Below are 22,635 nucleotides of genomic sequence, written 5' to 3'. Positions count from 1 at the left end.
TCAAAGTTTGTGGGTCAATTGGAGATCAGAAACATCAACAGTTAATCAGTTATTATATTGTTTACTATGAATCTACAATACCCTATTTTTAAGTTTTTTTAATCGGCTAAATATATGTGAAAAGTTATGAGTGTGGCACTGTGGCATAGAAAAAAAAAAAATTTTTTTTTTTTTTTTTAAATTTTCTGGATTTTTTGAGTTTTCAGATTTTTATTTTATTTTATTTTTTGAATTTTCAAAATTTTGACATACGTTAAAAATAGAGAGTTTTTACAAATTTGATATAAGGGTAAAATTGTCAATATAAAAAATTAACTCTGAAATGGGGGCAATCAATTATTTCCAAAATGGAGGATTATCTCAAAAGGAAGTCTAGTTGTGGAGAGTTAAGTAAAAAGGGGGTTAAGTAAAAAAACTCCATGTTTCTAATTGGAACAGCCTTAGGCATCTCCTACCCCACACAGATAAAGTACGATCAACGATTTACATATCATTTGCAGGATCTTAGGCATATCCTACCCCATCGGATGCTATACTCATATACGAGCCTAGTTCTTGCTATTCCAGAAAAATAGTGTACAACGTAAAACAATTGGTTGAATTCGTGACTGAGTATGAAATTGGTTACTCATAAATTGAATATGGGAAAGAGAACAAAGATCAGATTTTTGAGAGGATGATGATCTTCCGACAGGCTTTAAAAGCCCAATTCCAGCCCTCCCAAAGAAGGTCTCAAAACAAGCAAAGTTTAAGGCCACGTCTCTTCGCCAACAGTTCATAGCATTCTCTCCCATGCAAAGCTTAGTTCTTCTAATATAATATTAACGGCAGGAATTAATATCAATACCATTCCTCCTAAGGGCGGGAGGATGCAATCAGAACTAGTCTAAATTTAATTGGCAAAGCAAGAAAGAAGAAATGCAGAGCACAGAAAGATGAAACACATGAGAGAAAGAAAGTACCTAAAGAAGAAACCACCACCTCAATTTTGAATATCTAGCTAACTTTATTGGTGTTTTCAACTTTTAAAAACAATAGCGTTACTATACATCAAATTGGAAAAGCATAATATACCACTTTAAAATTTAAATTGTCAAGACCAAGCCAATTTCATAGGGAGACAGTGACTTTTTTCGCTGTGCAACACTAACGATCTTCAGCAAAAGAAATCAGGTTCATGCGGAACTGTGAGTTGCTTGCTATGGACTTCAAGTCGTCCGCGGTAAGAGCAAAAGCTACAACTTCAGACAAGGCCTGTACAGTTCTTGTCGAGATTGGGCGGTTGGAAGAGGAATGGGGAACTAGAGCCCATGTGAGCAACTCTTGTCCACAGAAATCTCCAGCTTTGAGATAATCGTAATTCATGAAGTCGCTCAAGTCAGCTTTGGTGGTTGTTAAAAGTTTACCTCTCACGATGAAAAGAATATCATCAACTGGGTCACCCTCCCCAATGACGAAGCTGTTCTTTGTGTACAGAACCTGTTTCAGGCGATCACATATTTCATACAAAAGATGCTCATCCATTTTTTAAACATTGGTACCTGTAAGCAAACACGAAATTATATGGTTAACGAAGACATGCAGCTCCTTTTAGGAGGCCACGAAGTAATAGTGTAAAACCCTCCGTCAGAGGGGTCTGGGGTCACATCCAAGTTTTAAGTCATTCCAGGCAAATTACATGAAAAGTTTAGTAGAATTAAAAGAACAAAAAGTTACACAAAGCGTGTGTAGATAAGCGAAAGAAATCGTAGCGAAAAAAAAAGAAAAAAATAAAGGTTCACCCACCAAACAGGCGCATTAAATACAAAGTTCATATATATACTAGTATAACTGCATAGCAGTGAGGAGTGAGCGGAGCCCTTGTGTATGCCATGGTTAGGCAATAAAATTTACAGATGGCTGGAAGAGAGAGAAAAACAAAGAATCATAAGAAATCGTAATATGAACTAAAACAATCACAACATATGAGACTCATAAAGCCCAAATAGCAAAGAAAACTGCTATCCAAGAGAACCATTCAAGCGGAAGAGATACATAATACATATGCATACAAGTTAAGCATCCCGAAGGCTCAACTTGAAGTACAAACAACTATCAATTACAATCCATCAAGACTATGATGCAAATAACCACAATATGTACACCAAGTGGCTTCAAACTGTTGCTGGGACACGAGAATTTCACTACCAAATTAAACTACTAGTGGAAGAAAAATGCTATTGTCATCACTCACATTTGCATGACCTATACCAATTCACACCACCAAATTGAAGTGCTACTCAACCAACTTGTCCCTACACTATTGTAAACATTTCATCAAACAACTTGCAGCCAAGTTCAATCAAATACCAAATACCACAAACTAACTTCCATTCACTCTCAAGCAAAACAAATACCTCAACAAAAGCCCAATAAGAACTTACTATATTGACCCAAAATAAAATGCAAATCAATAAGAAAGCAAACAAACCAACACAATTTTCTTCACAAATAACAAACTCACGTCATACATTGTTGCTCCAAAGGAACAAGTCTTCATACAAATGAAGTGAATGAGATTGAATCAAACTTCTTTCAACAATTTTTTGCAATTCCAATCAAGTGCGCTATCCTCTTTGCAATTACCAGGACCAAAACTTATGCTCTTGATACTATGTTGGAGTGTTTTTCCGTGAGATAAAACAAACCCAAGTAGTTGAGAGAGATGGGGTGTTAAAGAGACGGGAGATGAGACATAGTCGAGAGAGAGAGAGGAGTTTTTGAAAAGTGTTGTGTGAGTTTGGCGTAGAGGAGGCGAAATTGGAGAGAAGAAGGCGGAGAGTGAGGAGAAATTTGTGCGGAGAATGAGGACAGTCAGACAAAAACCAACAAAACAACATTTTGGGCCACATACCAACCCCCAGCCCAAAACGTTCACTCCGCTTACTTGATAATTCCCATCTTTGCTAATGTGAAAATAACTTTTTTTTTCCCATTTTTTTTTTCTCAGTATTGATGAGAGGTGGAAGCGGGGGGTGGTGGTGGTGGTGTACAAACGTACAGGAGTTACTTACATTCTGCACACACAGTAGCACTATAAGAGCTTAACAAAACCTGTTATAGACATGCTCTGGAACCTCCCATTTGGTTATCCATGAGGGTTTTACAATAAAAATAACGTGATCATTGTCTTGAAACCTGATAGAGTACTTTGCTAATTGGTCAACTGTGAAATTGGCTTCTCTCCAAACTGGAGTCAATTTGCAATAGTCTAAGTGTTCTATGCATCGCTGCTTCATACACCAAGGTACACTTGAAGTTCCAAAAGCATTAACAGAAGATGTCGAGTCTGACTCCACCCAAACCTTCATTATTTCTAAAGCACTTCATTATGAAATTTGTCTGATGACCAATATTCCTGCAAAGAAGCACTAGGAACACACATTCATTATTTCTAAAGCACGCACCATAGCCCGAAGGGCCAGGATTACCACAAGAAGCCCCATCGACATTAGCTATTATGATGCCACTCTCAGGTGGGAACCATTTCCAATCCTTGATCCTAGGTGCCCTCTGTCTCTTGTTTGGCAAACACCAATTCTTCAAGATACGAGACGCACTACCCCCTCTATTCATTTGGCCTGTAGCAAGGCAGTAAGAGAAATGGATATTAGTCCTCAATTGTGTTTTTTTTTTTAACATAGACTCAGTTGTTCCCCTTCAAAGATGCATCGATTTCTACTTCTCCAGTTGATGACCATGCCTGCTAATACCACTGCCACCCACAACTGCTAATACCATATCTCTTCTTATTCAATTCATTTATCATTTCCGATGCAAAACCAATACTAGCTTGAGAGGATCTGCCTTTGATAAACCCACTTTGTTCTTTGGAAACCAGGTCACCGATGATAGTATTGAGCCTTTGTTGCATAATTTTGGAGAAGAGCTTGATCAGAAAATTGCTCACATATAGATCTGTACTGAGATAACTTAGAAGCACTCCTATCTTTTGGAACTAAAGTAATGAAACTCGCATTGGCACCATTGGGTATGATACCTTCCCTGAAAAAAGACTTGACCACATTACAAACATCATACTTGATCAAATCCCAGCAATGAACATAGAAGTGGCCATTGTATCCATTGGGGCTAGAGAGCTGGTAGCCTTCATGTCTTCACTACTGTCCAAATTTCACACTATGTTGGAATTGCACGCAACATCATATTGCCTTCATCCGTTACTTTGTGTGGGATGGGAAATTTAGCAGCTCTTCATCCATATTCACCTCCTTATACCTGAACTTGTCAGTATAATATTGGACAATGTAATGGGAGATATCGGTTTTACTGTGTAGTTGGGCATTATCTTCAGTTTGCAATTCAAGTATTAGAGACTTGGTTTGCCTTATTTGACAAATTCTGTGAAAATAAGACGAATTCTTGTCGTTATCATTCAACCAAGAATCTTTGCTCTTCATCTTCCAAAAGTACTTCTGTTCTTTCGATCTGCTCAGCAGCAAAGCCTCTTCCTTCTCTTCCATTTCAGTTTTGCATCGATCATTAGTATGGTCATTGTCGGTCTCATCTTGTGCCAATGCAAAATCTGCTTGGGCTCTATTCACAGCTTGCTCAATGTTACCAAAAAGTCAAAAACAGATAAATTCCAGGTTTTGAGTGACTCCTTTAACATTCGAAGCTTCTTATTCATACGAAAAACAGGGAAGCCCTCAACATAAGGCGGCCAGGAACACTTCATGAAGTCTTTGAACTCTTTATGACTAGTCCATGCTTGATTAAATCGTCCAACCACCAAACTTTTGGATCCACGCCTGATTATAGAAAGCTCTATCAAGGCTAGCAAGAATCGTCCCTGAGCCATGCTGGTTATTACACCATGTATACTTGAGTCCCACATGATCACTAAGCTGTAAATCACAGTTATTGTACCAATTTAAAAACTCTAGCATCGAAGACCTTCTAGGAGGCAGACCCCCCTTTTTCTCATCATTATGTAAGACAACATTGAAATCCCCTAACACTACCCAAGGTAGATTAGGCATAAGATTTTCAAACTCAGCCCAAAGTTGTCTTCTCTGCACCATAAGACAAGCTGCATGAACTGCAGTAACAACACAGTCCTCTACAAGCACTGTAACATGTTGAGTAGAGGCATGAATACGGCTAACATTCACTCCTCTCCACAAAACCCAAATATTGCCTTTTCTATAACTTGTTTCATTGTGAAAAAACTGATAATCTAAATAAGAAAGTCCCAGAGACAACACCGAATCACTCTTTGGCTCCGCAATACATAGAATCTCAGGTCTAAATTGCTGATGTATTTTTTTGGCGGAAGTTTCAACAATGGATGAACATCAATAAGATTTAATAAAACAAACACCTAAATCTAGAGTTTAAACCTTCAAACATGAAGAACAATTCTCAAATAATTAATATTCCATAATAACCAATCCAACAATGAAGGCCTAGATGCCTTTATATAAGAAAACAACTACTGAACCTAATTAGAAACTAAATAGGAAACCATCTAATTCCTAATTGAATTAGGAAACCAAACAAAATATAAACTACTAATTAATTAATAATCCATGCTCATGCATCAGGGTTTCTTCTGCACCTGCACTCTCAACCTGGTTCCGGGTGGAGAAACAGTTTGAGCTGTATATTTAGTGTTATGTTTTTTTTTTGCTAGTTGAAGCTTCCATGGTTCTGGGCTTCCATCCATCTTGTAGCAACTTATATCACCTCCTTCTCAACTGACAATTGAAGTTGACCTTACAATAACATCAGTAAGACTTCAAATCCCGAAGCCAGACTCTAAAACTCATTGTGTACAATTAAAGGACTAGAAGTTACTGATTGAGACTCTGGTATATCTATATGATCCACAATCACATCAGTTACACCTAGTGCTAGGACCATGCCTACACTATCCACCGGTGCACCCTCTTCATTTATTACTACTTCTGCTGCCTCTTCTACTAGATTTCTCCAGGCTGTGTCTATAGCTTTGTGTGCCATTATAACATCCTCTTGGGAGTTATGAACCACTATGGCCCTTGACATACTTTCATGCTCTTTGTCTTTCATGTTCCCCATGTCCTGTTCAGTGTTTGTCCTCTCAACAAATTCTTGTGCAGTATCAACCACATCCTCAAAACCTTGTTCACTGTCCACTGTCTCGGCATCCTCTTCATAATCTGAACTGTCATTTGCCTCCCCATCAGTGTCCATATCATTACATGTTCCCCCATTCCCTCCAACTTCTTGATCCTTATCCACCATTACTACTTCCACAACTTCATTTGCTGGTGGAATAGTTTCTGTAACATTCAGTGCTTCGGTTTGTTTCGCTTTCTGTCTCCATCTTTTCTTTTGGTTTTTGTTCATTTGGCTCTCCTTGTCACCTCCTTCTTTAGTAGAAATCGTAACCGTAGGTGCTGTTATCAGATCTTTCTTGAGGAGCCTACAATCTCCCACCAAGTGACCCACAATTTTGCAATGGTTGCAAAATTTTGGCAGTTTGCCTAGTCGTACCTCTTGCCAGAATTCATTATTAGTACCTTCAACTTCCACTAAGATTTTATCAGGAACAGCTTTCGACAGATCTATGTCTACTAGTACACTTGCATAATACCCATTGTTTCTTTCCAGTGAGTTCTTATCTACTCGAATAGGATTTCCGATAGTTCTTCCCATTGCCATGAGACTGTCCACCTCCCAGTATTCAAAACTGAGCCTGGGAAATTTCACCCAAACTAGAGCAGTTGAGTGTCTGTGAGTTCTGATACAATCACTTCGTGATTGTATTGAAAACACATAATATTAAGGCTTATTGAGGAGCCTTTGACCTCCTAATCCACACACAAGTGCAAACTACAATAATATTCTTCTCATCTCTAATTTAGTACATGGTTACAACCTAGGTTACATGGGCACGCCATATTTTGAAAAAAATCCGTGTCGGATACGTATCCACGTGTCCACACATATTGTATGTAATTTACCTCGAATTTTGATATTTTGCCGTGTCTGACAATTCGTATCCGTGTCCGATACGGACACACCTACCCGTGTCAATGTAACCTAGGTTACAACTATTTATAAGACTTGCATACTAATTTGCAACTACCACTAAAGTACCCACTAACACATAATGACCACTACCCACTTACAACAAGTATTACACACGTCCACTAAACATTACCCCCACTATAACCAATTACTCTAAAAGCAACATGTGCATACATGCACATAACAAGTTTCTATATTGAAATTTGGTGTCCATGGTGATAGTCTAAGTAGTTGAGAACCAAGATACCATGGACCACCGAAACTCACTTCTTTGAAATCTATATCATTCTTAAATCTCAACATTAAATGACCCTTACCTAGTGGTGAGATCTTAACTGCTTCTGTCATGCCCCATTTAGTGTTAGCTTCAGCTCTAGCACTCTCCAAATTCAGTTTTTGCATATCCAGCCAAGCCTCTAAACCTTTTTCCACGGATTTGGCTGACAATTTAATTGCTAAAGTATTTCCCCTCTTGCTTGGAATGGGAAGAGATTCCAAGTGTACTGTTTGTGTCATTCTGTCCCTTGCTTTGTCAGCATAAGACATCTTTCCTTCATTGTTGTTGCTTGGTTTCGTTGCGGCTTCTTCACTATTCGGAATCAAGACCTGTGTAGCTTGTTGGCTTTGAGACTGTTCTTTCGATGGTTCGCCTTGAATGATGGTTATTCTTGGTGTTGGGGTTTCTTCAAACTCTGAAGGATCCATACTAGACAGAGAGAAGCCCGACCAGATTCCTCAGAAACCCCCCCCCCCCGCCCCACAAAAGGGGAAGCTTTTATCTCTTTTTCCCTCCAAGTACTGTTTTGAAGATAAGAGAAACTAAAAGAAGAAATAAAAGTTCACGAAATGACTCTATTGACCCTGGGAAAAAACGCTCTCACAATCACTCACGCTTAATTTTAGCCCCTAAAGTTCCATTACATTATAGACTCTATTGAAAATAATACTTTAGCAGAACCATAGACACATAGCATCCAATGGAACACCAATTGGCAATGAGTGATTCGGGCCAAATACTGAAGTAGACTGCTAATGAGCCATCGAGCATCTAACTGAATGCCAAATGCCAATGAGTGGAGCAGCCCAAGAACTTTTTATAATAATCGCCTAGGCTAAACTCCCTATTAGGGACTACTAATCTCAACAGACACTAATGTCACCTGTTACACCTACGTATCTCACTATCACCAATACTGTCCCCACTTACCCACCTTTGAGCATAGGGGCATATTTTATACCAGAAGGACTTGGTACTAGTTAAGGGAAGATTCACTCCTATATGGATACTACTGACGCTTTTGTAACCCATGTGGTCCCTTGAATTTCAGTGGCACCAGTTTAGATCATGAGTTCCAGAACTAAATCCAGCTAAGCCCATACAAAAACTCAGGATATTAACAACAATGAAGACTGCATCGAGAAATGAATTCTTATGATATTCACATTTTAGGAAAGGTGATGTGTTGGTTGACTCTTTGCAGGCCTTCTTACCAGGAAAGCTGAGGATGTAATGAAGATCAAACAAATTTAAAAAAAAAGGTGTGAAAATACTCATGAAAAATCTAAAACAGAGGTGTAGAAGTACTCACTCTCCTTAGTGTGTCCAAGCAGAGATGGAGCTTAATATCCCTCCTGATGTCCTTGGGTAGGTCACGAAGCAAATATTCTTCTTCAAAACCTCTTGTCTCTTGCCATTTATACTGTTCATAACGTCTGATTCGATCCTTCAGGTTCTCAGGGAGTAAACGATGGGACATCCACTCTTCTACATTTCGTCGTTTTACTTTCATCTCTTGTAACCTAACATTGCTAGACTCCAAATATGTCTGCAAGAACAACAAAGAATAATAAGCTCGTGAATCTAGAGTAGGCATAGAAAATTAGTAGTTTTCTCTTTTTACTGAATTAAACAAAAAGGCAAGAAAAAATAAGCAGGATCTTTTGGTATATATCATATGTTAAAGCAACATCATCCATTTATTCTTAATCAATATAAGCTTATAATATGAAGTCAAGCATTATGAGATGATATGAAAAACCATAAGCAGGCGATAACATATTAAATTTTTAATCTTACAAGTTAGTGACAAAAATTAGCATTGTGTTTAGAATGATGTAGTTGTTCTCTTCGTCCATAAAATTAGCATTTCGTAAAACTGTAATGTAACTATGTAAGTAATGAGTATCTTATTACTCTTTCTCAAACAAACACAAATAAAATTTTGAAATATTGGCTTTCTAGCAGACCTGCATATTTCCAATGAGAAGGGAAAATAAGACCAGACCAAAAATGGAAATAGAGACTGCAAAGAGTTTTGAATTTTTAATGAGAAAAAGGGATTATAGGTAATTCCTTCCTTCTTGCTTGAATAGTCCATTTCACCGGAATCAAAACACAAAAAAGTATTCAAAACAACAAACAATTTCTACATAAGCTCAAACTTTTGGGGAGGGCAACTTCTATTAGAGAGGAGGCTCCTCTCCTCAGCTGGACACGCTGGAAAAAAACAAAGGTAGGCCGAGACCTCTCATAACTTGAGCTTTCATACCATGTCAAATTGCAAATTTATCCATAAGCTCCAACTTATGGAGAGGGCAAATTCTATAACTATAGAATGGAGGTTCGGGGATAGACATATGTGGGCATACCTAGAGATGAGGTGAAATAATCTCAATACATAGGTTAGAAGGTCATAAGAGTCACAAATACAGAATCATACAAATTAACAGCATAGCTAAGGAGCCTCTTAATGTTAGCTTGATCGGGATGAATACTGTTAAAAATGATGTACACCGCATACGAAAGGAAAAGGCCACAGTCCAACATAATAAACATGTCGGTAAGAAGTATGGCTCGATATTACCCATACAACAACAGACTGAAGCCATTACAAAGCGTTTATAATACTGACCTGCACATTGCTAATGAGAAGCACAAACATAAACGAGCCGAAGACAGAAATGGAGACAGCAAAGCAGACCTCCCAAATGTAGGAACTTGTCTTCAGGTTTTGGCCTAAGGAGCTGTAGAACAGAAAAGTGTGTTAGAAGTATAATAGCATAATATCTTAGAGATCCTATAGATAATATAATATTATCTTAGAGATCCTATAGATAGTATAATATCTTAGAGATTTGAGTATAATCAATTAATTGATTTGTTCTGTTCAATTAATTGATTTGATTGGATTACTTTCTTTATTATGTCTTTCCTTTTCTGGTCATTGTAATCTCTATATAAACCATAATGGTTGATGTATTAAATAATCCAATATGAATAAAATTCTCCTTTTTGGTTTTGCATTCCCCACTTGTTTGAGTTATTCTTCTTTCATTAATTAAACAATATTCGATATGAATATTGTTACACGGTATCAGAGTGGATTTGAATTTACAGTAAATGTCCCTTGTTGTTATTTAATTTCGTCATCATCATTTCCTTCCTAAGTCTGTTGTCATAGGGTATTGTGATCTGAGAGGTATGAGAGTATGGAAATCGGAGTTCAGTCAAAGAATACTCCAAGACAGTCACCTAACTTTTCAAATATTGGGTTTGGGTCATTCGGCGAGAGTACGAATGACAGCCTGACTCTCCAGATCACAACAGTGAAGCTCGACAGTACGAATTATCTTGAATGGGCACAATCTGCCAAGTTGGCAATTACTAGGAGAAGAAAAGCGAGATATTTGACTGGCAAGATTAAACAGCCAAAAATAAGTGATTCATCTTGGGAGCAATGGGATGCAGATAATTCCTTAGTCATGTCCTGGTTGCTACACTCAATGCAACCACACATAAGTAGAGGGTACTTATTCCTTAAAACTGCACAACAGATCTAGGAGTCAGTAGCGCAAATATATTCTCATTCGCAAAACAGTGCTCATGTGTATCAGTTGGAGCAAAATGTCGCCAGTCTGAAACAGGGGAGACATCTTTACCCACATACTTTTCTGAACTACAAAATATGTGGGAAGAGCTTGATCACTATATGCCGTTTTAATGGGAAAGTCAGAAGGATGCTGACCAATTCAACAAGTATATGGAAAATAGTCGTATATTTCAATTCTTGGCTGGGTTAAATTCTGAATTTGAACTGGTTCGGGTTCAAATATTTTGTTCATATGTACACAGTGAGGAGAGCAGATCTATTATGGGTTTATCTCATAATATTGCAATGGCAGATAGATCTGCAATGGCAGGGAATCAGTCCACTGGTGAAAAGAAGTTCAGCAAGCCTTCACAGAGTACTCAAGCATACGAGAGACCAAAATGCAAACATTGTGGACGTTTTGGGCATATTAAGAAAAACTGTTATGAGCTAATTGGGTATCCTGACTCTTTCCAGCCTAAGGGTAAAAGGAAACCATCAGCTCATAGCACTTCTAGTTTTGAACCCAATCATCGAGATGATGCGTCGAAAGCACCCGTAACAAGACCTGCAACACCAATACAATTCTCCCAGTCTGATTTGGAGCGTTTGAGGACTCTCATGTCACAGTTAGAGGGTTCCCCTGCTGCCACTTCCATGTTTGCACACTCAGGTACCTCTGCATCTGCTCTCCACGTGTCTAAATCTCAGTCCCCATCCTGGATAATTGATTCAGGAGCTTCTGATCACATGAGTGGTATGTCTTCCTTCTTTCAATCCTATAACCTTTGTTCAGGACAAGATACAATCCGCCTTGCAGATGGTTCATTGTCCTCTGTTACAGGGAAAGGATCGATAAGTGTCTCACCTAGTCTTTCCTTTTAACAATGTTCTCCATGTTCCTAATCTCGCAACTAACTTGGTTTCAGTTGGTAGTATCACAAAAAATCTTAACTGTTGTGTGACATTTTATCCATCTTATTGTGTTTCCCAAGGACTTGGTTGGCAGTGGTCGTGAAGTGAATGGCTTGTACTTGCTAAACACATCTTTGAATCAACCATCATCACACATGAATTTGTCTACTAGCAATCATGATGTCAATAAATCTCAAATAATGCGATGGCATATTCGTCTCGCTCATGTTTCCTTTCCTTATTTGCAGCACCTCTTTCCCTCTTTATTTGTGTCTCGACCATTGTCTAACTTCCAATGTGAAGTGTGTCAGTTAGCAAAACATTGTAGGTCTTCTTTTCCACCTAGTATTAATAAAAGTTCTTCATCTTTTTCACTTGTGCACTCTGATGTGTGGGGACATTCCCCAATTACATCTTGGCTTTCGTTATATTGTTACCTTTGTAGATGATTACAACCGTTACATGTGGGTGTTTATGATGAAACAAAAAAATGAGGTAGCTCAAATTTTTAACAATTTTCATGCAATGGTGGATACCCAGTATGGGAAGAAGGTTAAGATATTAAGGTATGACAATGGCGGAGAATATACCTATAGTGGCTTAGAAAACTTTTTTGTTGAGCATGACATTGAACACCAAACTTCATGTGTCTCTACTCCCCAACAAAACGATATTGCTGAAAGAAAAAACAGACATTTGGTAGAAATGACAAGAGCGCTCATAATTGGGATGAATGTTCCGCAATATCTATGGAGTGAAGCTATCCTTACTGCGTGTTTCCTCATTAATAGAATGCCATCGAGTGTCTTGGAGTTCAAAACACCTCTTGGGTTTGTCCTGATTGTCCCCTTTTCTCTGTCCCGCCCAAAGTCTTTGGGTGCTCGTCTTTGATTCAATAAACTAGATTCAAAAGCATTAAAGTGTGTGTTCCTTGGATACTCTAGGTTCCAAAAGGGATACAAGTGTTACCATCCAAGTACTCGTCGTCGATTTTTCACTATGGATGTCTCCTTTTTGAAGATCAGTCATTCTTTGTGGACCCTAACCATAGTCTTGCTCGGGGGGAGTGGTTCAATGCACTCACTAATGATGAGCCACTACCATCGTCTCCCCTAGCCTTACCAATCCTTCCGGAGCCTTCCACTGTCCATGATAATGTGGTATCCACACCAATATTTTTAGATGTAGTACCACCTGCAGCAAAAGAAATGCAAGTATACTCTAGACGCCCCAAAAATGTCACCACAGAGCCACCCTACCACATCTCTAGGGAACCAAGTCATTCCATAGGTAATTCCTCTCTCCCTACCACTTATGGTTTGGATGTTCCTGTTGCTCAACGCAAAGGAGAACATACTAAACATCCTATTGATCGTTTTGTCTCATATCGTGTTTTGTCTGCATCTTATCATTCATTTGTAGCTAAACTCTCATCCATATCCATTCCTAAAAATGTAAAGAAGTTTTATCCATTCCTCATTGGAAAGCAACAATGGATGAAGAGATGCGTGCATTGAAAAAGAATGGTACTTGGGAATTTGTGTCATTACCACAAGGAAAGAAGTCTGTTGTAGGGTGCAAATGGGTGTTCACAGTCAAATATAAACCAGATGGTACAGTGGACAAGTATAAGGATAATAAGGCTCGCCTAGTCGCTAAAGGTTATGCCCAAACTTATGGCATAGATTACCTGGAGACATTTGCACCAATGGCAAAGATGAACTCTATCCGTGTTTTGCTCTCTCTCTCTTTGCAGCAAACTACTCTTGGCCACTTCATCAAATGGATGTCAAGAATGTTTTCCAGCATGGCAAGTTGTAGGAAGAAGTGTACATGGACCTTCCACCTGGTATCATTTTTTCTTATGTTGTAGGAAAAGTTTGCTGATTAAATAAGTCAATGTACGGTCTAAAGCAGTCTCCATGTGCCTGGTTTGAGCACTTCAGCAATGTCATGCTTGGAATTGGGTATCGCCAGTGCCAAGCTGATCACACCCTCTTTGTTAAACGAATTGGGATGAACATTACTGCACTCATTGTTTATGTTGATGATATAGTTATTACTGACAACTGCCCTACTGAGATACACAAGTTAAAACAGTTGTTGAGTCAGCAGTTTGAGGTTAAAGACCTCGGTCCTCTATGGTATTTTTTGGGGATTGAGGTGGCAAGGTCGAAAGCTGGTATATTTATCTCTCAGTGTAAGTACGTGTTAGATCTTCTTCCGTCAGCTGGTAAACTTCGTTCTCGACCTAGTGACACCCCCATTGAGCAGAATCATAAGTTGGGTGATTCTGAAGGTAAGCCTCTGGTCGATATTGGTCGGTTTCAGCGATTGATGGGGAAGTTGATCTATTCTCCCTTACTAGACAAGATATTGCTTATGCAGTGAGTGTTATCAGCCAATTTATGCATGCTCCCCATACCACACACCTTGATGCAGCTTTACGTGTCTTATGCTATTTGAAAGGGTGTCCTGGTAAAGGATTACTCTTTTGAAACCATGGACACATGCGTGTGGAGGCCTGGACTGATGCAGATTGGGCTGGTTCTGTTACTAATCGACGCTCTACTTCAGGTTATAGTCTAATGGTTGGTGGTGATCTTGTCACTCGGCGTAGCAAAAAATAATCAGTAGTTGCTCGATCAAGTGCAGAGGCTAAGTTTCGCTCTATGGCACACGGTATTTGTGAGTTGTTATGGCTTCGTATTTTACTGACTGAATTAGGCTGCTCCATCCCACGTCCAATGTCCTTGTATTGCGATAACAAGGCTGGTCTTAGTATTGCTCACAATCCAGTCCAACATGACCGTACGAAACACATTGAGATTGACCGTCACTTCCATCAAAGAGAAAGTTACTTCTGGAGAGATCTGTACCTCCTATGTTCCCACCACTCATCAACTTGCGGATGTGCTCACTAAGGTTGTTCATAAGCCTGCCTTTTGCTTCAATTGTTAGCAAGTTGGGTATGTATGATATATTCACACCAGCTTGAGGGGGAGTGTTAGAAGTATAATAGCATAATATCTTAGAGATCCTATAGAGATCCTATAGATATTATAATATCTTAGAGATCCTGAGTATAATAAATTAATTGATTTGTTCTGATCAATTAATTGATTGGATTGAATTACTTTCCTTATTATGTCTTTCCTTTTCTGGTCATTGTAATCTCTATATAAACCATAATGATTGATGTATTAAATAATCCAATATGAATAAAATTTTCCTTTTTGGTTCTGCATTCCCCACTTGTTTGAGTTATTCTTCTTTCATTAATTAAACAATATTCGATCTGAATATTGTTACAAAGTGAAGTTCTCACAATAGATATGCAACGAATTCTAAACAAGTAGGGAAAATATGAATAACTAGTTTCTAAGAAAACAGGAACTACAGACACATGCATGAAACACTCTACATGATGATGCAATAAGATATGATTCTCATATAATCTCTCCCCAAAATTATTCGTATCTTAACATTGTAAAAGTACTATTTGATTGTTCTCTTTGTTATCATTATGAAAGCACTATTCTTATAAACTCCTGTATCTCTATCGGTTCCCGGTTTTGATCGTTAACATATTTCTAGTTTTGAAGTAAGGTAAAGCGCAATTTTGGTAGCATTGCTTTTAGTTTTGAAAAATGATGTAACCATGCCAAGTTGAAGTTGTATCTTGCCTTCTCTGATGATATAGCATATAGCTACAAAAGATGTGTCAAACCATAAGCAATATGGTTTAAAGGAAAAACGTGGTTTATTAATATACGTATTTCCAGACCACATCAAACTTGTTTCTCACCAGCATTCTATGTATAGTGTGTTTTGAAACACCCATCAACAAAATAATTTTAACAGCACGTCAGCACCTTTGCTAAGGTAGGATTCTATCCGAATGTTAACAACCGCGATGAGTTTTTAAACTGTTCTTTTAAAAATTACGGAGGGAAAACCTGCTCTCGTATTTAAAGAAGCAAAGAAGATTATAGATAATGAACTATGTTACATGGACACCCCATATTTTAAAAATAATCCATGTTGAATACGTAACCAAGTGTCCACCACAAACACATATTATATGTAATATACCTTAGTTATTGATATTTCACCATGTCAGACACTTTGTATCCATGTCGGATGCAGGCACATGTATCCGTGTCAATGTTACTTAGATATGCAAGAATATTAGAACTTATTAGAGTTGAATCAATAAGGATAACTTAAAACTGCACATACCCTAAATTTTGCAGGCCCCACCAAAAGCAGTACATTAGCTTCTTAGGGAAACTTGATTTCAGAATGCCAGACTGAAGCACATCAAGGTATATTCCAAAATCAAAGAGTGTCTTATTCGGTTCAATGATAGGACACTTAGCCTCTAGATATCCATTGCCTCCAGTACTTTGAACGCCACAGTATAAAGAAGAGAGATTGCATGTAGTGGTATTACTACAGGCACGCCGCAAACATATATATTCTCTCTCGACAGCAAAAAAGTACCATAAGGCTCCATAAATCTGACAAGAATAACATGCAGTAACCCACTTGAACGAGTAACAAATAAGAGAGTATGGTAGGCTCTATTGCAGTCGGATTAAAGAGGAAGAATATTTGAGCATAAGGAAACATGTTGTACTATCAGAGGATTCACAGAATGATTCTTTTTCGATTAATCTGCATAATACATGTTTCTGTATAAGGTCATACAAATGATTGTCCTAGTACTTATTAAAGTGAGAATATAAATATAGGAGTCCAGCGGCCGGCGCTATACGTCAACTTGTCAAGTATTAAAATATTTTTCAACAGAAGGTATTATCTAAAGAAACTCTCTACACATCTATGAAAAAGTAGGACTTGGTGAAGAAATGATTACTTTCATTAATCGCCCCAAAACAAATAATTAAGTAAATAAAAACTGGGAGGAAAGTGACACTCAAACTAACATGACTTGCAAGCACGTAAAGATAGAAGTTGAAAAAGCTCCAGCCCAAGGCGATATAAATCATCGTGTTCATAATTCTGACTTCTTTGTATAGCAGATATACACGGAGAGACCTTGGTATATATTGTAGTAAAACAACATAGTGCAGTGAGTTTGTCTTCCTCACATCAATTAAGCCGCTCATTCGTGGCATGATCAGAGTCAAAACCTGATATTGGAAATGAACATTCAATTCCACAGACAAAAGACGAAGTATATATTTCATGGTCTAGGTTAGTGAGAGCAAAGTACTGTAAATTCAGATTTTAAGATGCAATGGAAATGTTGTTTTTTTTTTTTTTTTGGATTGAAAAAAGATAATATATTAATATGCATAAAGCTAGTGTGCGTCAGGAGAGAGAAAAAGCTAGTGCATCTAGGCCACTCATACACACAAGTTGAGGGTGTATTGCATGGCAAGGTACTGGATCTATGTCCTCTTAGACTTGCGCACCCATACACCCTGCGCACACTAGATGCCCTCTATTAATATAATACAAAAGATTACATCAACACGGAATTAGCTATGGACTAATAACCTAAGACCAACCATAGAAAGAAAAGGGATTACAAAATACTCGATGGAGTTAAAGACAATTTAAAAGCTCATACAATTGAAGAAGATACAGTAAACTTACTATTGATTCTTGAAAAGAATTTTCTACATTTTACCTGTGGAAGAGGAAGAACTGAAAGAATGTCAACCAAGAATAAGGAACACAAGTATCGCCTAGCCATGACTCCACGACCTTGGACAAACTCACCACTTCCCACTATTCGAGAAGAACGAACAAAAAATCCAGTGCGGAATTGAAATATGATATGCAGTACATAAACGATATCAGTAATCGATCGTAGAACAGAAGTTACTATCTCCAAATTCTTATCCCCGGTAAGACAACTCATCTGACCATCAATACCCGGAATGTAGAAGAACAAAGCATCCAGAGCCAATGCAAGCATGCAAGATAGCATAATTATCATAGTCCACCTTTGAAGATATGGATCCTTAGGATCAAGGATTCTCATCCCGAACCACGAGCTTAGAAGAGCACTGAATATACCAAAGTGAACTGTGTCATTTCTGCAAAAAAACTTTGTCAGATTTATGAATCTTTTTAAACCTTGATCCAGTGACCTGGAAAATATCACAAATTATAGCAATACAACTAGCATGAGTTCCACGTGAAACATCAAGGGTACTAAAAGAAGTGTTTGGAAGCTTTAGTAACAACCACAATATATTCTTAGAAATACGTACTTACTGGAGAGAGACATACAACATATATCAACGCTGTGACAGGTCTATATGCAGCATTCTTGTGGTGTCAAGACCTACCACATCATCACCTCTGGGATATAGAATCAAAATTGGTACTCACTATTCCCTTCAATGATACCATGTTAAAAATCAATATGTTCCAAACGCACAATCTACAGGACAGAGCTAAAACTTTCAAAAGAGACGTGAACATCTAAGAACACGCCAAGTAGCAAGCTCGGGGGCTTACCCTGTATTAGACCTTTTCTTGTCATCAATAAAATTCAATTTTGATTCTCCACATAACCTTCTTAAGCCTCTAGAAGGACCTTTGATACGGTTATATACAAGGATCCAAGGAGACAAATAGGTATAAATTCTTAACATCTTCTGCCACTTCCTTCTTTGGAATAAGAGTAATTAAAACACTAAATCAGTGTTCGAGTAACAATCCATGTAGGCACGATCTTGAAACTCCCCTATAACTTAATGTCCGCGGGACATTTGATATAATCATATACTTGTTATGTCTCTCTCCAATAGCCCCACTCTCAGATTACAAAGTCTATTAACAACTCTTACCAACATATTACACATAAACATGTCATTGAAATGTATAGTCTCACATTGGACATTTAAAAAGCATTGAATCTTTATATAATTAATTCCTCAAGTTACCCCGCAAGTGAGGTGGCGTGTTGATTATAAATTCACGTTGGGCATTTAAGCCTTAACCCTTGCATCATAATATTTAACTTCCTCGAGCACTCCACTCATTGTCAATTTCTTTTGAGTTATACGCTCCAAGTTAAAACACATATAAGGATATAAGCATATGTAATCACCTGTAGGTTGTAACAGGTAAAACACTCTCGAACTGGTAAAACGCCTGTAGCAGAGCCAATCCGTTGAACCCAATATCATTTCACTTTACATCATTCTTAAATGAACATCTGGATGATGATGCGTGATCTAGACAGACCTATGAGTAGTAATGTTACATGTTTAATGTTATTCTTTAAGAGTAATTTGGAACTTAAGTTTAACCTTGATGAGTGACCTATTGGCCCTGGTCCCAAGGTTGTAATTATATATTTCAATATGTGCACACCATTTTTTTAAAACCTCTTCATATGTAGACAATGTTGCTTACACCCCAAGTAGGTATTAAACAATGAAACATCCCATGTCCTCGCCACCTAAGTAGCCCATCAGCTACGCACTGCACGAGAGCCACCTCTATGGGGAGTCACTTTTACTTTGGTCTATTTAAACAGCCACATCACCCTGTACCTGGCCTGGAGGCTAACATCTCCAGTAACGAGGGTAAGGAGCCATAATGGGCTCTAGAGGAACCGTGCCCAAAGGCTACTATTATTGTAGGGTTTAAATAGTTACACAGGCAAAAATTCCATAGACGACGCTAATGAGTTTCGAACCGCAATACTTAATTGGGGCGGGGTAGGGGACCCCATTCCCTGTCCCCACTCCATCCCTATTTGGGAGGAGTCAGGGATTCCCCATACCCGTCCCCATCCCAAGCTAGCAACCCCCTTACCCTGCCCCATTCGGGTCGGGTCTCCATGGATGCCCCGTCCCCATGGGTATTTTTTACATCCCCACTAGCAAATAAGCCTCAAACAGACTGTTCCAAGTGTTCATTAGCAACTACAGGAGTTGTTCTATAATCCTGTGGCATCACTTCTTGTAATTTTGATCCAGAGCTTATTTCCAACTCCTTTAGCTTAAGTTTACCATACCTACAGATATTTATGCCTGTACATATGATGAGGCTAAAAATTTGGAGAATTTTTTAAGGGAAAATTTAGTTGTCTGATGCAATACCTTGGCAAAGAAGAAGAATTCTCGAATTGACTAGAGCACATGTCAAGAATCACAATGGAGTCACTGTTGTCATAACTGTTACTTGTTAACTGATTGATGTTAGCCTCCATTGCTTTGCTATCCATATAATCTAATCCGCCAGCATTAACTGATGAGGAACCTCTCTCATGCCTATGAGCATCACAAATGATCATTAAACAAAAAATAGTTAAGGAACATGAAACTAACAACCACAAGTTATTACAATATCTACCATAATGATTTCACTCAAAAAGTGTTGCAGATACCTATTGTGCTTTCTAATTATGAACATCAGAAAATCATTAGATCAATCACACTTGGAGTAGTTTGATAATAATGGTAGAAGAAATCAACAATATATATACGGAAAGATTGGTTTGAATTTCATAATAATGTATAATACCTTTGAGTTGTGGTGTTTGACTTTTGACATGGCAATTTTTCAACATAAACGATAATTGCATTACATTGATCTGGGTGCAAATTCATTATGATACTTAATGAATCATCATCCTCAACACGCATAGCAATTGAGGTGTGTTGGTCTATAAGGTATCTGCATCTGATATCAATGGTTGTCTGGTCGGAAGGGACCTTGCACAGTTCATGCATCTTAATAACAAATTCTGTGAAGCTAATGTTCTTCCAAACCCAAGCAGCTCTGGTGTGACCACCAACATAAATAGGATCTCTAGTACCGTGTTGTAAAACTCCATTGTAATAGCATATCAATGGGACATTATCCATTCCGATGACTCTGTAGTAAAAAGATAAATAAGTAATATCTATATAAAAAACAACAACAACAACAACAATAACATCGACATTGCAGTAATGTTTCTAATTGAAACAGCCTTAGGCACTATCTACCCCACACAGATAAAGCACGATCAACAATTACATATCATTTGCAGGATCTTAGGCATATCCTACCCCATCGGATGCTATACTCATATATGATCCTAGTTCTTGCTATTCCAGATAAACAGTGTACAACCGAATACAATGGGTTGAAGTCGTGATGGAGTATGAAATTGGTTACTCATAACTTGTATATGGGAAAGAGAACAAGATCAGATTTTTGAGAGGATAATGATCTTCGGACAGCCTTTAAAAGTACAATTCTAGTCCTCCTAAGGAAGGTCTCAAAACAAGCAATGGTTTAAGGCCATGTAAAAGGAAGTGGAACTACTAGACTCTTCCCCAACAGTTCATAGCATTCTCTCCCATCCAAGCTTAGTTCTTATATTATAATATTAACGGCAGGAATTATTATCAATACCATTCCTCCTAAGGGCCGGGAGGATGCAATCAGAACTAGTCTAAATATAATCGGCAAAGCAAGAAAGAAGAAATGCAGAGCAGAGAGAGAGAGAAATGTACCTGAATATTGAGAACTGTTAGTGCAACACAAGCTTGGGTGGTTTAACTTTATACTATGAAACACGGACGCTAGGCACTGTAGAACTTGCCACATTACTTCGTGAGTAAGAAATTAAACTAAATGTATAAGACTATTGAAAATGAGTCAAAAAGGGGGAGAAGGTATAAAAGTTGGCAGACAAGTACGTACTTGGCCGGAGAGGTTCAAGTATTCATTACACTTTTGACTACTTTCACTTTAACAGTAACTTTTTTTTTTTTTGCTAAAAGGTAATTGTATTAATAGCAAAAATGAAAAAAAAATTTACCGTTAGATCTTTGTGAGAACCTTAATTAAGTAGGTCTCTCCAACATTACAAAATTAAGAAAAAAAATCTAAAATAAGTAGAATGATCATTCTCCACCCAACTTAGAAACTCTGGTTTGGAGTCCCCACCACTCTTTAGTACAACGCGGAAATCACAACTATGTAGTAAGACAGAGAACAACTCCGACACAACTTTTTCTTTACTAGAGGGATCCATTTATTTACGAACTTGACAGACCAAATTTTACGTAATTGTGTTCCTTCGTAGGAAAGTGAGAGGAAGAAGGCAGGAATGGCAATGGCTGTGTGAAGTCTTGAACAAGGTTTCCAAACACACTCACATACGCTTCCTCAAAACTTATGAGGGGACTGTCAAAATTCAAAAGTAATAATTCTGGAGTTTGTTTTGTTCAAAAATAATAGGGATTTTACAGAGCGTTGAGCCGGCTTCATTAGGGTGCGACACGTAAAAATGTACTTTTTGGAGTGATTTTTTTACTTTTTATTTTTTATTTTCTTACTATGCCATCGCCGATCGACCGTGTGAAAAAATATCAACTTGTTTTTGAATGCACGACGTTTGTTTCATTCTCAGTTTCTGATGGAAATATGTACTTTCTACGTTAAAAATTTCCATGTTTGGAGTGAAAATCTATCTTGGGGTTAAAACTTTATTTCTGTAAATGTTTATTTGCTCTCACCAAGAAAATTAAAATGTTTATTTGCTAGTTTACGGTGGTCATAGACTTCTCTCATAAGCCCAAAGTCCAAACAGTCTTTAATGGGGGTAGGACTGATTTTAACCTTGTTTCCATGATGTACAAACACTGGGAATTACTGAATTAGTGTCTAAAGAAAGAAAAAAAATTGGTGATGAACGCCCAATTTTCCGTTGGTTAACGATTGAATCTAGCTAACTTTATGTGTGTTTTAAACTCTTAAAAACAATAGTGTCATACTATACATA

At 37.9% G+C, this 22,635-nt stretch overlaps 3 protein-coding genes across 3 annotated transcripts; 1 reads left to right on the top strand and 2 right to left on the bottom strand.

Annotated features, from left to right (window-relative positions):
- Positions 1–982: 982 nt before the first annotated feature.
- LOC147495394 (cyclic nucleotide-gated ion channel 1-like) lies at positions 983–22,193 on the bottom strand. Its single transcript, XM_086564050.1, is given in 10 exon segments — positions 983–1,526; positions 1,529–1,541; positions 8,667–8,903; positions 9,990–10,101; positions 16,104–16,384; positions 16,814–17,020; positions 17,524–17,935; positions 19,958–20,128; positions 20,382–20,735; positions 21,362–22,193. Coding segments are annotated over 9 exon segments (2,157 nt in total). The 5' UTR covers positions 20,726–20,735; positions 21,362–22,193; the 3' UTR covers positions 983–1,146.
- On the bottom strand, positions 5,414–7,381 carry LOC147495396 (uncharacterized). Its single transcript, XM_086564051.1, has 2 exons — positions 7,102–7,381; positions 5,414–6,925 (listed from the first exon to the last, which is right to left on the bottom strand). Exon 2 carries the CDS (start codon positions 6,706–6,708, stop codon positions 5,821–5,823), a length of 888 nt encoding a protein of 295 aa, XP_086420177.1. The 5' UTR covers positions 6,709–6,925; positions 7,102–7,381; the 3' UTR covers positions 5,414–5,820.
- LOC147495395 (uncharacterized) lies at positions 10,125–15,931 on the top strand. The gene is made up of 2 exons (XM_086565299.1): positions 10,125–10,902; positions 11,091–15,931. The coding sequence occupies exons 1-2, from the start codon at positions 10,567–10,569 to the stop codon at positions 11,829–11,831; spliced, it is 1,077 nt and encodes a 358-aa protein (XP_086421425.1). The 5' UTR covers positions 10,125–10,566; the 3' UTR covers positions 11,832–15,931.
- Positions 22,194–22,635: the final 442 nt, after the last annotated feature.

This window comes from Coptis chinensis, chromosome 6 (genome assembly GCF_015680905.1).
Source record: "Coptis chinensis isolate HL-2020 chromosome 6, ASM1568090v1, whole genome shotgun sequence".
In the NCBI taxonomy this organism is placed as follows: domain Eukaryota; kingdom Viridiplantae; phylum Streptophyta; class Magnoliopsida; order Ranunculales; family Ranunculaceae; genus Coptis; species Coptis chinensis.
The sequence above is the reverse complement of the archived record's forward strand: the minus strand, read 5'-3'. Positions and strand labels throughout refer to the sequence as shown.

Coding starts and splice junctions, on each gene's coding strand:
- LOC147495396 (XM_086564051.1), bottom strand. CDS start 6,708: ATGGCAATGGGAAGAACTATCGGAAATCCTATTCGAGTAGATAAGAAC.
- LOC147495395 (XM_086565299.1), top strand. CDS start 10,567: ATGGAAATCGGAGTTCAGTCAAAGAATACTCCAAGACAGTCACCTAAC. Junction 10,903..11,090: donor GGTACTTATTCCTTAAAACT/GCACAACAGATC, acceptor TGGGAAAGTCAG/AAGGATGCTGACCAATTCAA.